Here is a 16,806-nt window from a genome sequence, read left to right as displayed (position 1 = left end):
TGAGATGAGAGAAAATGGCATATATCTACACTGTTAGCATGAAAATTATCATCATCTCAAACTTTTAGATAAACCTCAGAACCAACACACACACACAAATCCCAAGCAGTAATATTCTGAAGTGAAGAAAATGAATACCTGGGTGAACCTGGAGGTACTTCATGTGAAGAAGTGCTTCGCTCAAACAACAATCCATATTTAGTGGGCCAAACATTGGCAACCTTTCAGGTAAGAGGGTGGGAAAAGACAGAAGTAAGAGAACCTACCCCTTTATAAAATGTTTTAAAGAAACATTACAGAATGTTTTATTTTCCAATTTAGTAATAGCTTTACAAAGTAACATAATCATTAAATACAGCATTTTCTTAAAAAGTAATTCAAGTAATTCGGGTGCGGTGGCTCAAGCCTGTAATCCCAGCACTTTGGGAGGCCAAGACGGGCGGATCACGAGGTCAGGAGATCGAGACCATCCTGGCTAACACGGTGAAACACCGTCTCTACTAAAAAATACAAAAAACTAGCCGGGCTTGGTGGTGGGCACCTGTAGTCCCAGCTACTCGGGAGGCTGAGGCAGGAGAATGCTGTAAACCCAGGAGGCGGAGCTTGCAGTGAGCTGAGATCCGGCCACTGCACTCCAGCCTGGGCGGCAGAGCGAGACTCCGTCTCAAAAAAAAAAAAAAAAAGTAATTCAAATAAGCAACCCTAAGATAAAATCAAATCTAATAAAGAGGAGTTGCTCAATGTGAAATTCCTGCCACTGGCCAGTATCAGTAACAAAATGACAATATGTTAACAATAGCAGGCATTAAAAAGACGACAAGTAACAAAAAAAGATCATTTTTTTGTGAAGTACAGAAAAATGGTAAGCCACTAAAGCTGCCAAAATTTAGTTATTTTGAGTAAAAATAACATTTTTGACTACTATGAAACATGAAACATAAGACATGCCTCTAAAACCAATTAATTCAAAAATGTTCTCCAACAAAACCCCCCCAAAATTTGAAACACTTGTTTACCTGAAATGGTAAGGAAGCTATATAATCCTTTCCTTCTATGCTATGCATGTTAATACATGAGCTTTGCAATATACATATGCATTTTTCTACTTCATTGCTACCTGAAAAGAAAGGGTACAACAAGACTTATGTTTTTTCCCCCAAAGGAGTTCAATCCTTAGAGCACAAATTATTTAATGCACAATATAAAGATGCTTATGGTAAACCACTATTACTAGTGGCTACTTCATTTGAATGAAAAATACAATGAGATAAACATTTGGAATCATCATAAGAAAAATAAAATTTCAAAAAGAAACTTACTGTAGGCCTTTTCAGACTTATCCTGTGATATAATGAAGTCACACCACAATGCCTAAAATCAAAACAAAATGCTTACCTAAGAAAATTATATCTAAATAATCATCTATTAACTAATGGCATCTGAATAATAATAATAGCATCTACGCAGTAACTTTGCCTCCTCAGCTCAACATGTACAATCATGGGAACAAAAAGAAGAAGAAAAAATAAATTACAGTAATAAATGATAAATATAATAAGGAAAGACAAAATATGTTTACAATTAAATTTTATGAAAAGATCCATAAGAATTAAAATTTCAAATTAAAAAAATAAATTTTACAAAAAGAGAAGAATCAAAAAACCTGCCAGAGAGAAACCTTGCAGCAAAAATTCAAAAAACCCGCCAGAGAGAAACCTTGCAGCAAAAATTCAAAAAACCCGCCAGAGAGAAACCTTGCAGCAAAAATTCAAAAAACCTGCCAGAGAGAAACCTTGCAGCAAAAATTCAAATAGTGGCTCAAACCATACTAAACCCTACGTCCTATACAAAACTAAAGATTATTCAAACTTTATAATCTCTAGATTAAACAATTGCTCTTATTCTTAGACTCTCTCTAGACTGACTTTTGAAAAACTATTTAGAAAAATTAACTCCTCCCTTTCTTAAAAGCCCATCTTACAAAATATAAACTAGGAAAAGCTATTAAACTTTAACTGACAAACTTGACAATCACTTATTAAATTATTTAATAGCATTTTGTTTTTTTTTTTAACTGTGGTCAAATATACACAATATGAAAATTAGCATTTTAACAATTTTTAAGTAGACAATTCAGTGGCATTAACAACATTAAATTGACGAGTTTAGTACAATTTGTGAGCCTGTAAAATACTGCACATTTCCAGAACTTTTTCCTCATCTCAAACAGAAACTCCAGGCCCACTGAACAATAACTCCCCATTTCCCAATGCCCTGAGCTCTGGTAACCTCTATTCTACCTTCCCTATGAAAGGACCTGTGCTAGGTATCTCAAGTAAGAGAAACTGTACAACATTTGTCGTTTTGTATCTGTTTTATTTCACTTAACATAATGTTTTCAAGGTTCATCCATGTTATGGCATGTATCAGAATTTTAGCCCTTTTTAAAGCTAAACAATATTCCACTGTTAGCATATACCACATTTATTTATCCATTCATCTGTCAATGGACATGGGTTATTTCTACCTTTTGGCTATCATAAATAATGCTGCTGTAAACACTGGTGTACAAGTATCTGCGAGTCCCTGTTCTCAATTCAGTTGTGCATATATCTAGAAGTGGAACTGCTGGATCATAATGGTAATTCTACGTATAACTTTTTTTTAAGAGATGGGGTCTCACTGTGTCACCCAAACTGCAGTGCAAGGCATGATTCTAGCTCACAGCAGCCTAGAACTCCTGGGTTCACGTGACCCTCCTGCCTCAGTCTCCTGAACAGCTGGGAGTACAGGCACGCACCACCATGCCTGGCTATATGTATAACTTTTTGAGAAATTGCCAAATTTTTCCACAGCAGCTTTGTTACATTCCCATCAGCAATGCAAAGCAGTTCCAACTTCTGGACACCCTCACCAATATTTGTTATGTTTCTTTAATAATAGCCAACCTAGTAAAGTGGTACCTCACTGTGGCTGTAATTTGCATTTGCCTAATGATTAGTGAAGTTGAGCATCTTTTCATGTGCTTATTGACCATGTGTGCACCTTCTTTAGAAAAATGTCCATTTAAGTCCTTCTGCCCAATTTTTTAATTGGGTAGTTTGTTTTATTGTTGAGTTGTGGGAGATTTTAATGGTTAAGAAATGAAAATTCATGAAGAAAACCGTGCATGAGAGCTGTGCTCCAACCTGAAATGTCCAAAATCTACAATGCACCTATTACAGTCTCAACTTCCTTTCATGAAATCCCATCCTCTCAGCCTCTAAAAGTACATATTTTAACATCTCTTTTATCCCTGATATCTAAGAGATCACTAACCCCTTCCACATCTCCCTCTGCTTTATCACCTCTTCTTCGCCAAGGCACCAATCTTTTACCTGAACAATCACAAAATAATGCCCCTGACAACAGTCTCCCTACTCTCCAGTCAATCCTATATATATATATTGCTAACAAAGCAATCTCTTCTCAAAACACAAAATTGATCACTTCCATTTTAAAATCCTTAGCAGGCTCCCTTCAGCATACAGATTAAAATCCAAATTCCTTGGTTTATATACAAGGCCCTTTGGTCTGTATCCTGCCAGCATCCACTTGCATCTCTCCACACCCACACTTTGTGTACAGCCATTCTGAAGTTTAAAAAGTCATCTTTTTCCATAATTCTTTTTCCTGCGATTTCCTCTGTCTAGAATGCCCTTCTGCCACCATTTTATAATACAAATAGCATCTTCTTTGAAAAACCCTCCCTTTGGTGCGCAGTCCTTTGGGCTCTCATCACTCTGTGGACATGCAGTTATTATAGAGCATTCAGAATACAGCATTTCGGTTGATCTGTCTGTTCTCCTTTCTAGGCTATGAGTCCTTCAATGGCAGAAACTACATTCACCTTTGTAGCCCCAGCATAATATGAAACAGAGTGAGACTAAATACTTCCAGAAGGCCAGGTACAGTGGCTCATGCCTGTAATTCCAGCACTTTAGGAGGCCAAGGCAGGAGGATCGCTAGAGCCCAGGGGTTCAAGACCAGCCTGGACAACATAGTGAGAGCCCCATCTCTATTGAAAAGTAAAAAGAATAAATGAAAAAATAAAAAGAACCACCAAAAAAAAAAATACTTGCAGGATAAGTAAAACAATGAATAGATAAAATCTGAGTCACATATACCTGGTATTATTTCACGGACAAAATAGAAAATTACCTTTCTCCATATTAGCAAGAAAATTAAATAACAAGACTGAAATTCCAAATCTTACAATTACACTTACAAGTGATCTTAAGATAAAGAAGATAATACATCTAACTGTACTTCCATAGAATCTAGTAAATAGGCAACTGTTCTTGGAGAAATTAAGATGAAAATATAGAAGCAAAGAACTACTTGGATATCATCAAATGCACTTTTCACATCTATACTAACTATATGAATTATACGGGAAAAAAATTACCATCAAAAAGATCACTGGCTTCAACACTCCAGGAGAAAAATGCTTTTACATACGCCCTCAAATGTTGGAATAATGATTCAGTTTATCCTTTCCAATAAACAGTTAGAACACAATGCTCATCAGGAAATAGTTAATGGCAGGTGGGAGGAGTGGAAGGAAGCAGTGTCCAGATACAAAGATTTCAGTATTTACAAAAATGAAACTTAACATTAGTTAAGTTTCCAAAACCTCTTGTCAATCCTAATTCAACTACTATAAATGCATTAGTTTTTCCTCCAACTTTTTGTTATAAAAATTTCAGTAAGAAAAGTTGAAATAGGCCGGGCGCGGTGGCTCAAGCCTGTAATCCCAGCACTTTGGGAGGCCAAGACGGGCGGATCACGAGGTCAAGAGATCGAGACCATCCTGGCTAACACGGTGAAACCCCGTCTCTACTAAAAAAATACAAAAATCTAGCCGGGCGAGGTGGCGGGCGCCTGTAGTCCCAGCTACTCGGGAGGCTGAGGCAGGAGAATGGCGTGAACCCAGGAGGCAGAGCTTGCAGTGAGCTGAGATCTGTCCACTACACTCTAGCCTGGGCGACAGAGCGAGACGTTGTCTCAAAAAAAAAAAAAAAAAAAAAGAAAAGTTGAAATAATGCAGCAAACATATTTCACCTAAATCTAACAGTCATGAAAATTTTGCCATATTTGTTTATGTGTGTGCATTTGTGTACATATGGGATTTTTGGAACGGGAATGCTGACTGTCTAAAATCAAATTGCACACACATCATGACATTTCACCCCTAAATACTTCACCATGCCTTTTCTAAAAATAAAGATGTTCTCCTATAAAACCATAAAACCATCATCCCTAAGAAAAAAATAACACTTCTCTAACATCAGCTCCTGGCCAGTAATTTTCAACCTTCCCAAATTTTCCCCAAAAATATCTTTTTAGCTAGTTTTCTAAAACCAGGACTCAATCAAAGTTCATTTAACAAGGTTCAAAAAATACGGCATTTGGTGATGTCTCTTTAGTCTCTTTCAATGTAGGACAGTCCCCACTTTTTTCTCTTTCTCCATGACTTTTTAAAAGAAACCGAAGTGTAGACTATAAACTTTCTAGAGTGGAAAATTCCAAATATATACAAAGTAAACAGAATAGGATAATGAATCACCATCAGCCAGTTTTAATAATTATCAAGCTTGGCAGGGCATGGTGGCTCACGTCTGTAATCCCAGCACTTTGAGAGGCCAAGGTGGGTATATCACGAGGTCAGGAGATCGAGACCATCATGGCTAACACAGTGAAACCCCAGCTCTACTAAAAACACAAAAACAAAATTAGCCGGGCGTGGTGGCAGGCACCTGTAGTCCCAGCTACTCCGGAGGGCGAGGCAGGAGAATGGCGTGAACCCGGGAGGCGGAGCTTGCAGTGAGCCGAGATAGCGCCACTGCACTCCAGCCTGGCAACAGAGCAAGACTCCATCTCAAAAAATAAATAAATAAATAATAATCAAGCTTTAGCCATTCCTATCTCATCTATTTCCTTATCTCATGATATTTTAAAATATAATCCTCTAGTGCCTATATTTCCTTAAACAGGAAGTTAGGTCTAAATATTCATATTTTGGGGAAGAAAACTTAGTGGATGACATCATGTACTTCATTCCGCATTACAGCTAGAAGCACATAATATCCCTTCATGTCACTATTAATTATGCTAAACTCAATCACTTGATTGAGGTGGAGACTGACAAATAACTCCAAAGTAGAGGTACATTTGTTCCTTCACATTTACCAAGTAATCCACAGGGTGGTATGTTGGTGCCATGGTAATATTCTTTCGACCAACAGTGTTAGTATCCATTTACAATCCTTGTTTGAATCAATTATTGCACTGGAGGTTACAAAATGGTGATTTTCTAATTCTACAATTCCTTTTACATTTATTAGCTAGCATTCTTCTGTGTTTTCCTTCATCAAATGGAGATGAACTGCATGTCTTCCTGAAAAAATATGGCAAACACTTAATTCTCTCCCTTTCATTATTAACTTTCAGAACAGTTATAGTAGCCAACTGCAATGGTTGCAAAGCAGATTTTTTCCTTTCTCTCTATCATTATGAACCCCACAATTTTTATTTATTCAAATCTTTGCAATCAATTATAGTAATCATGTGTTAAAATATTTCTGTACCCTTAATGTTTTATAAGTTTTTGCTGGCAATAACAAAGTGAATTACTTAAGGACAGAGTGTTTAAAGATTATCATTAAAGTGACAAAGGAGAGTGTAAAAAAAGTAATGATATATAAAATTAAATTTTTTTTTTCCTGCCATTATCTTCACATTACATTATGTCATGTTACAATGTACATCCAGCTGTTGAGATCATTATGCTGGTTTTACCATTTCTGTTAAATTTTAAAACAAAAATTTTGTTAAATTGCATTAAATAGTGAATCAAATGCTAAAATTCAAATCAACTCACCTGCTGAACAGGACTGTCAACTGTAAACGCTTTATAAACTGCCAATGCCTGGCTTTTACTTCCTTTGCTCCATATCACCATATTTCCGGCAACATAGAGTTCCTCATCATAGTCCACGTCTTCTCCAATTTCACTCACTCCTTTCCTTAACTGCCAGCTTTCCTTAAAAATTAACACATGTAAAACATATTCAAGCACTCTGGTTTTCAAAAATCTGGAACAAAATTTATTTGCTCATGGAGTAAGCACAACTAGAAAGTTTCGTATACTGTTTAACAGAGGATGTGGATATAGGCATTACATTACAGAATTTCATGAAGAATTTACTCAATAATTCTCTATATTGAATGTTTTATATTATTGCTCTGCATTACTCTGCCAAAAACAAAAATGAACAAAAAGTACACCTTCTCTACCATTCCAAAAGTCAAATCACATGTTTGGGAGACTGAAAGGACATATTAAGTACATGAGGTAGGGCAGATAAAGGACAGTGAGGTGCACATGGGAATCACTCGGCAAATTTATGAACAAGGCAGACTTCCTGCTTTGCAGCCACATATATATTTACCTTCTTTTCCTTTGTCCCACCCACCAAAATGAATGGATAAGAAGAAGTTTCCATTTTTAACTACATAGGCTTTCCCTTCCTGAGATTTTAGTATCCCAAAGGGATATGAAAATGGAATAAGGCAGGAAGGATACATTTTCTGACACACACTTACATCTCATTCCCCCACTTACTACTCATTCCTCGGCCGGGCGCGGTGGCTCACGCCTGTAATCCCAGCACTTTGGGAGGCCGAGGGGGGCGGATCACCTGAGGTCTGGAGTTTGAGACCAGCCTGACCAACATGGAGAAATCCCACCTCTACTAAAAAAATACAAAAGCAGCTGGGCATGGTGGCGCATGCCTGTAATCTCAGCTACTCGGGAGGCTGAGGCAGGAGAATCGCTTGAACTCAGGAGGCAGAGGTTGCGGTGAGCTGAGATTGTGCCATCGCACTCCAGCCTGGGCAACAAGAGTGAAACTCCATCTCAGAAAAGAAAAAAAAAAAAAAGATTACTCTACCTACTTTTGTAGCATTTCTTCTCTCCTTTAGAAACATGTAAATCTTCTGCAGCAGGGACTATTTCTAATCTCTACCATTTAATCATTAAATAACATGAAATCTGGTCCCCACATACGAAGAGAAAAGAAAAAGGTTTAAAATGGACAATCATACTACTGAACCTGACTCACATTATAAAATCACAAGTTATAGAGAGTATCTAAATAAGTTGCTATGACAATATAATAAAGTCATTATTTTCAACATTTATTGAAATTACCACACCTTAACTCTACCCTAGAAGTGGCATCACACTGATTTCTCAGTTGCCTCTCAGTAGCCTTAAATTACAAGTAGATTATATCACTCTACATTTCAAAAACGCAATGGGAAACTCAATGGAACCTTCTGTTTCTCGTGGATTGTAACCTCCTGAAGGGATCCCACCAAGCCAGCAGCACCATCAGAAGACCATAATTCAGAGGCTGGCTGCAGCTGGCGAAGTTGAAGGTTCAAAGCATTAGGGTGGTGCTTGCAGTGGTCTCGACCAAAAGGAACAAATTCCTGCAAATCCCTGGCTGCAATCATCGTTGCCCTTTCTTCATAGAAGTTCGACATGGGTTCCAAATATCAACATTATTTCTGTATGAATTCAAACACATTCTGGTCAGCTTCCAGACCCAAAACTAGAATAAAAATACCATAAACATGTAAGTCACTAATCCTTACAAGGGTGTCAAGTAATTATATCAGATTGGTAAGTACATAAGTGGTCGTAACATAAAAGGGTGTTTTAGATCTGATTCTTTCAGACAACTGCAATTATCACATTTTGGTCACAGACTGACAGTTACCACTATAGGAAACCACTGAGATGCGACAAGTAATTATGTCCCGCACCACCTGTCCCATGTTTCCTACTACTATATGCTAATTTTTCCATACTTTATATATGAAGTATTTAGACAAGTTGTATTCTATAGTCCCATAACTACATGGCTTCTCAACATTTAAGGTCATTTCTGGTTAGATGCCAGAACCTCATCTGAAAAGTACATCTAAGGGATCACTGTCATGTTGGAATAAAACAATAAAATATCACATATTACTCTAATTCATCAGAGGTTGAACTGCTTTCAGGTGACCAATCTACAAAAGACATAAGTTATCAAATGTCGTAAGTAGCTGTGATACCCCCAATCCCACCTAAATATATAACTACAATCAATTTTAATTATTGGTCAAAACCCAAAGAACTGAGGCATGAATAACTCTAGCCATGGAACAGTTATGCTTGTAGATTTAAGGGTACTAGGTTTTAATTAATTATTATATCTAATTAATCTAATTATTAATCGATTACAGTACAGTTTATTACTTAAAAAAAACATGGATAAACTGTTAAAGCCTTCATCACAAGGTTAGGAAGAAGTCAGGCTTTAGACAAAAGTACAGATAAGCATAATTAGACTACCCTTTGACCCACTTTCCTGTACCTGCTTATATATACCACGTTCCTATAGATAGTATTTTTAATGTTAGGAGCCTAAGACTTTTGAGCTGATAAAAGCTGGTCTTAAGACCCCATCAAGGAACCACATTAGCATGAGAATGTGATTTATCTCTCTGTCCTATGACTTCATCCTTCATTCTCTGACCAATCAATACCTTAGCCCACTACCCTCCAAACTCTTTAAAACCTCGAGACTGGGGGCCAGACACAGTGGCTCACGCCTGTAATCCCAGCACTGTGGGAGGCCGAGGCGGGCAGATCACAAGGTCAGGAGATCAAGACCATCCTGGCTAACACGGTGAAACCCCGTCTCTACTAAAAATACAAAAAATTAGCCAGGCGTGGTGGCAGGCGCCGGTAGTCCCAGTTACTGGGGAGGCTGAGGCAGGAGAATGGCGTGAACCCGGGAAGCAGAGCTTGCAGTGAGCCAAGATCACACCACTGCACTCCAACTCCAGCCTGGGTGACAGAACAAGACTCTGTCTCAGAAAAAAAAAAAAAAAAAAACTCTTTGGGGAGGCTGACTTGAAGTTTCCTGTCTCCTAGTTCAGTGGCCCTGCAAGTAAAACACTTTATCTGCTGCAATCCCCGTTGTTCCCGTGTATTGACTTGCTGCTTATAGGGCAAGAGACCTATATGGTTACACAAACCACCCAAAGCCTATGTAGTTCTTTTGCAGCTCCTCCAAAGCCACAAGTTATTTTTACTGTGAATTAAATGTTATTCTTGGCTGGGCGCCATGGCTCATGCCTGTAATCCCAGCACTTTGGGAGGCCAAGGCAGGCGGATCACCTGAGGTCAGGAGTTCGAGACAAGCCTGGCCAACATGGTGAAACCCCGACTCTACTAAAAATACAAAAAAAAAAAAAAAAATTACTCAGGCATGGTGGTGGGCGCCTGTAATCCCAGCTACTTGGTAGGCTGAGGCAAAAGAATCGCTTGAAACTGGGAGGCAGAGGTTGCAGTGCGCCGAGATGGCGCCATTGCACTCCAGCCTGGGGGACAAGAGCGAAAATCCTTCTCGAAAAAAAAAAGTTGCCGGGCGCGGTGGCTCAAGCCTGTAATCCCAGCACTTTGGGAGGCCGAGACGGGCGGATCACGAGGTCAGGAGATCAAGACCATCCTGGCTAACACGGTGAAACCCCGTCTCTACTAAAAAATACAAAAAACTAGCCGGGCGTGGTGGCGGGCGCCTGTAGTCCCAGCTACTGGGAGGCTGAGGCAGGAGAATGGCGTGAATCCGGGAGGCGGAGCTTCCAGTGAGCTAAGATCCAGCCACTGCACTCCAGCCTGGGCGACAGAGCGAGACTCTGTCTCAAAAAAAAAAAAAGTTATTCTTGATATAATTATGTCACAAAACATGATACAAGTTTTGTTTTTCTTTCTGCTAGAAATAAATGAGTACTGGGAACACTTGAACTTGGAACACAACCAAAAAGTGCCTTATAAAACTTACAAGGGGCCGGGCGCGGTGGCTCATGCCTGTAAATCCCAGCACTTTGGGAGGCCGAGGCGGGAGGATCACGAGGTCAGGAGTTCAAGATCAGCCTGGCCAAGATGGTGAAACCCCATCTCTACTAAAAATACGAAAATTAGCCAGACGTAGTGGTGGGCACCTGTAATCCCAGCTACTCGGGAGGCTGAAGCAGAGAATTGCTTGAACACGGGAGCCGGAGGTTACAGTGAGCCGAGATCACACCGCTGCACTCCAGCCTGGGCGACAGAACAAGACTCTGTTTCAAAAAAAAAAAAAAAACTTAAAAGAAAACAACAAAATTGAGCTGGTCTTCCTATATTTTATTCAACAGGACAACCAACATCAACAAACTTTTGACTTTATGAAACTTTAGTTCTGCAATTTTATAATGTTATTTTCTTATAACTGAGAGAAAATCACAGAATGGTTAAAGAATTATTTATCATTTTGTACCTATTAAAGCCACATATTTAATACTTTTACAGTACCCCAAACTTTTAGACATGTTTTTACTTATTAGGGGCAACATAAACAGCTATACATAAAAATACTATTAAATTCATATGCTATAAATAACAGTATCAGCAATGATTCCTACAGACAAACACTACCCTGCCAAAAAAAAAAAAAAAAAAAAAAAAGAGTCCCAAATGCACACTAACGGGAGCTTAAGTCTCCAGTCTCCACAAAAAAGGAAGAGCTTCGCCAGCCGTTCTGGAGGACAGTGAAAACAGGCTAAGAGCTCGGGCCTCAGAAAATCAGCTCAGAGGGACTGGGGGCCAATCTAGAAGCTGAGGCTGCACATGGATATGCTGCGCGCAGCTCATAAAAGACGTTGGCAACCAATGAGCTGGAAGGAGCCCCCTCAGCCCCGGGGCAAGCTCAGCGCCCTCCCTCGGGTTCCCAGTCCCCCGGGTTCCCAGACCTACGGCCACGAGGGGAGGATAGGCCTCGGGGCGGATGCAAGAGTCACGCGGCGCGCGACAGACCACCAAGTGCTGCGGTACAGGGCCCGCACCTGTATAACTCGGGACGCGTCAGGCGCGGCGAGCCCCGGCTGCTCCCCGGAGGCGCAGGGGCCGAGGAGGCCCTAGGGCAGCGGCGGGGTCCGTCACAGTGACTCCTCGACCGCGGCAGCTTCTCATTCCCTCTCCCTCCCCTATTCCGGAGGAAGAATGGGCAACAGCACCGGGCGCCAGTGCTAAAGGCAGGAAGGCATGCGAGACGTTCAAATGGACGCGTCCATCTTGACTTTCCCGTCCTGCCTCGCGCCAGGGCGGGGCGTCGCGGTAGGCGCGCGGCGTCCTAGCAGTCCTAGCGCCTGCGCTGTTGCGGGAAGACCGCGACAGGGTAGAACTTGCGGGCTCTTTCCTCCGTGCGATTGATCTGAACCCCGAAGCTGGATTCTGTCTGCTAGAGTCCGTACAGTGATGGGATCCTCCTGGCGTCCAAGTTCTCTTTAGCTCATGTCACTGGGGACCTGAACTGCCTCAAAGATCTAAAGGTTTTTTCTGTCTGGTTTCGCTTCCGCCTCCTGACCCCACGTGGAGGTAGGCACCTCTAGGTTGATGGCGGGGAGCAGGGGTTGCTGATTTTCTCTACGTGCAGTGCTCTATGCCTTTTTCGGTCCATGCTGTTCTTCGAATAGTCGATGAACGGTGTGAAGGTCCTCACAGAAATGTTGCTTGCAATTCCCAGATTCAGAGACACTTCTTGAGGCAATTCAAAGACCCAAGTTAAGAACCCCAGCGACCACTCGCGCCTGTAATCCCAGCACTTTGGGAGGCGAGGCTAGAGGATTGCTGGAGCCCAAGAGTTTGAAACCAGCCTGGGCAATATAGCAAGACTCTGTCTGCACAAAAGAAAATCTTTAAAAATTAGCCTGGCGTCGTGGTGCGCACCTGTAGTCCCAGCTGCTTGGGAGTCTGGAGGATCACTTGAGCCGGGAGTTTGAGGCCACAGTGAACTGTGATTGCGCTACTGCACTCCAGCCCGGGCAACAGAGCAAAACCTTGTCTCCAAAAAAAACCAAAAGAATGGGTTATAGGAGAAAGGATAGAAACAAAGATTCGTGAAACAGTTAAATAAATACAAATATACCTAATTGATATTTTAAGCTTGTGTGTGTGTGTTTTTCTTGAGACGGAGTCTCGCTCTGTCACCCAGGCTGGAGTGCCGTGGCGCGATCTCGGCTCACTGCAACCTCCGCCTCCCGGGTTCAAGCGATTCTCCTGCGTCAGCCCTCTGAGAAGCTGGGATTACAGGCGCCCGCTACCACGTCCAGCTAATTTTTGTATTTTTAGTAGAGACTGGGTTTCACCACGTTGGCCAGGCTGGTCTCAATCTCCTGTCCTCGTGATCCTCCCGCTTCATCCTCCCAAAGTGCTAGGATTACAGGCGTGAGCCACTGGGCCCAGCCAATATTTAAAAAAAAAAAAATTTTTTAAGTTTAGATTTACAGAAAAATTTCAGATAGTTCCAAAATTTCCCACATACCCTATACCCAGTTTCTACATCCAGTTTCCCTATTATTAGTGTTTTACATTAGTATAGTGCATTTGTTAAAATTAATGAAATATCAACACATAACTAATTAAAATTCATACTTTGTTCAATTTTTTTTAAGAGTCTTGCTGTGTTGCCTAGGCTAGAGTGCATTGGCACAAACACAGCTCACTGTAGCCTTGAACTCCTGTGCTCAAGCAGTCCTCCTGCTTCAACCCCCTAAGTAGATGAGACTCTAGGTGTAAGCCACTGCATTAGTTGTAGAATATCCCTTAACTGGAATTCGTCTGATGTTTCTTCATGATTAGCCTGGGGATATGGATTTGGGGAAGGAAGATCATAGAGATAAAGTGTCATTTTCATCACATCATATCAAAGGTACTTATCAACAGCATCACTTATTGCTGCTGATGTCAGCCTTGATCACCTGAGATAGTGTTTGTCAGATTTCACTACTGTGATGTTACATTTCCCCACTTTCCATACCGTACTCTTTGGAAGGAAGACTGTATGTGCAGCCCTCAGTTACAGAGTGAGGCCAGTGATTTTCTTGTTGTTGTTTTACAAACTTGCAAAAGCCAATAAAGGAGGGAAGCATCTTTTCAACACTTAGTGTTGCAATATTTGGATATTCATAAGGCAAAAATGAATCTTGATTTGCACTACACACCATATACAACAATTAAAGTGCATCGAAGACCCAAATATGAGAGTAAAGCTGCCGGGCGCGGTGGCTCACGCCTGTAATCTCAGCACTTTGGGAGGCCAAGGCAAGTGGATCACCTGAGGTCAGGAGTTCAAGACCAGCCTGACCAACATGGTGAAATGTCATCTCTACTAAAAATACAAAAAAAAAAAAAAAAAAAATAGCCAAGCGTGCTGACAGGCACCTGTAATCCCAGCTACTCAGGAGGCTGAGGCAGGAGAATCACTTGAACCCAGGAGGCGGCGGTTGCAGTGAATTGAGATCATGCCATTGCACTCCAGCCTGGGGGACAAGAGCGAGACTTCGTTTCAAAAAAAAAAATAAAGAGTAAAGCTATACACTTACAAGAAAACATAGATGTAAATCTTCATAGCCTTGGATTAGGCAATGATGTCTTAAATATGGTACCTAAAGCACAAGGAACCTAGGAAAATAATTGATAAATTGGAGAAAAGTTTTAAATTTTGTGCTTCAAAGGTATTGTCAAGGAAGTGAAAAGAACTCACAGAATGGGAGAAAAGATTTGCAAATAATCTGATAAGAGTCTATTATACAAAATATGTGAAGAAGTCTTACAACTCAACATAAAAAGACAACCCAATCTAAAAATGGGCAGAGGATTTGAATATACATTTTCCCAAAAATATATTATACAAGTGGCCAAAAAGGACAATAAAAGATGACCAACATCATTAGTCATTAGAGAAATAAAAGCCAAAACCACTTCTCACCCAGTAGGATAGCTATCATCAAAGAGAGAGACAATAACAAGTGTTGATGAAGATTTAGAGTTATTTGACCCCTTGTACATAATTGATGGGAATGTAAAATGGTGCAGCCACTTGGTAAAACAGTTTGACAAGTTCTCAAAAAGTTAAACGCTGGTCTCTGTATTTAACGCTGGCTCTTCTCTGCCAGAAGATGGCGGCGGCCACCAAGTTGTCACTACTGGAGAAGTTCCTGGAACTGAATAAGGGGAATAATAAATAAAGGGCTCAGGGCGTGTGACAGATTCCGGTTTTTCAAACAAACAATGGTCCAAGTCTAACGGGATTGACTACTATAGCAGCTCATCTAGTCAAGCAAGCTAACAAAGAATATTTCCTGGGGAGTACTGCAGAAGAAAAAGCAATCATTCAGCAATGGTTACAATACAGGGTCACTCCAGTAAAAACGATATCCACACACTGTTTTGTTTTTTGTTCTTTGTTTTTTGGGTTTTTTTTTGAGACGGAGTGTCGCTCTATTGCCCAGGCTGGAGTGCAGTGGTGTGATCTCTGCTCACTGCAAGCTCCGCCTCCTGGGTTCATGCCATTCTCCTGCCTCAGCCTCCCAAGTAGCTGGGACTACAGGTGCCCGCCACCACGCCTAGCTAATTTTTTTGTGTTTGTTATTAGAGACGGGGTTTCACCGTGTTAGCCAGGATGGTCTCGATCTCCTGACCTCATGATCCGCCCGCCTCAGCCTCCCAAAGTGCTGGGATTACAGGCGTGAACCACAGCGCCTGGCCCACGCCCTGTTGAAGGATCTTATTTCATATCTTGAAGATAAAGTCTACCTTACAGGATATAACTTCACTTTTGCAGATATCTACTATGGACTTCATCGCTTTATAGTTAGTTGACCTGACAGTTCAAGAAAAGGAGAAATATCTTAATGTGTCTCACTGGTTTTGTCACATTCAGCATTATCCAGACATCAGGCAACATCTGCCTAGTGTTGTCTTCATCAAGAAGAGACTATATACTAATTCCCACTAGAAGCTATCCATGCCGTACAGGAGATGTATGAAAAATGTTTTAAAAGGAAAATGTATTCTGACCACAGGACTGATATAAATTAACATACAGTCATTCATTCATTATTTGTTGAAGTTGATAGAATTTTTAAAGTGTAAACTTGTGTCTGAATGTTTTATTTGTTCTGTAGTTGAAGTTTTGCAAATTTTTATGTAAAAATTTAACTGCTATTAAAAAAACAAGTTGAGATCAAGTTATAAATTAACCTTGTTTTTAATAAGTGACATTTATTTCAATAAAAGTTGCAAATCAGTGGCTTAATCTTAAAAAAAAAAAAAAAAATAGGTGGTCCTTTCAGTGGTTGACATATTTGGCTATTTATTAACCTCTTTTCATATTCTCAAATTTATATTCCCTTTTTGGGTATTCACGGAAGTTTGTTAAGAACTGTGATTAAAAAAAAAAAAAAAAAAAAAAAAAAAAAGGGCCAGGCACGGTGGCTCAAGCCTGTAATCCCAGCACTTTGGGAGGCCGAAGCAGGCGGATCACGAGGTCAGAAGATGGAGACCATCCTGGCTAACACGGTGAAACTCGTCTCTACTAAAATTACAAAAAAACTAGCCGCGCGAGGTGCCGGGCGCCTGTAGTCCCAGCTACTCGCAAGGCTGAGGCAGGAGAATAGCGTGAACCTGGGAGGGGGAGCTTGCAGTGAGCTGAGATTGCGCCACTGCAATCTCAGAGTGAGACTCCGTCTCAAAAAAAAAAAAAAAAACTGTGATAAATTGTGCCAAGGAAACAGAAAGGGAAGACAGATTGATTTGTTTTTAAATATTTATGTGAGCTAGTAAATGTGGTTGAAAACTTTTTTTTTTTAAAGTTAATCACAGAGTCA

At 40.5% G+C, this 16,806-nt stretch overlaps 1 protein-coding gene across 3 annotated transcripts in view; it reads right to left on the bottom strand.

The window, feature by feature from the left end:
- Positions 1-12,237, bottom strand: part of ANAPC1 (anaphase promoting complex subunit 1) — a 118,391-nt gene extending 106,154 nt beyond the window's left edge. For 2 of the 3 annotated variants that reach the window (XM_050752989.1, XM_050752990.1), the window contains exons 1-6: positions 11,983-12,237; positions 8,380-8,616; positions 6,923-7,084; positions 1,320-1,371; positions 1,017-1,117; positions 139-221 (exon numbers count right to left, since the gene is read on the bottom strand). In XM_050752989.1, coding sequence (XP_050608946.1) covers positions 139-221; positions 1,017-1,117; positions 1,320-1,371; positions 6,923-7,084; positions 8,380-8,592 — 611 coding nt within the window. In that variant the 5' untranslated portion in view covers positions 8,593-8,616; positions 11,983-12,237. Of the gene's footprint in view, positions 1-138; positions 222-1,016; positions 1,118-1,319; positions 1,372-6,922; positions 7,085-8,379; positions 8,617-11,982 lie in introns of those variants that run through there. The other variant, XM_050752991.1, reaches the window with a different exon arrangement.
- Positions 12,238-16,806: the final 4,569 nt, after the last annotated feature.

Source organism: Macaca thibetana, chromosome 13 (assembly GCF_024542745.1).
Source record: "Macaca thibetana thibetana isolate TM-01 chromosome 13, ASM2454274v1, whole genome shotgun sequence".
Taxonomy (NCBI): domain Eukaryota; kingdom Metazoa; phylum Chordata; class Mammalia; order Primates; family Cercopithecidae; genus Macaca; species Macaca thibetana.
The sequence above is the reverse complement of the archived record's forward strand: the minus strand, read 5'-3'. Positions and strand labels throughout refer to the sequence as shown.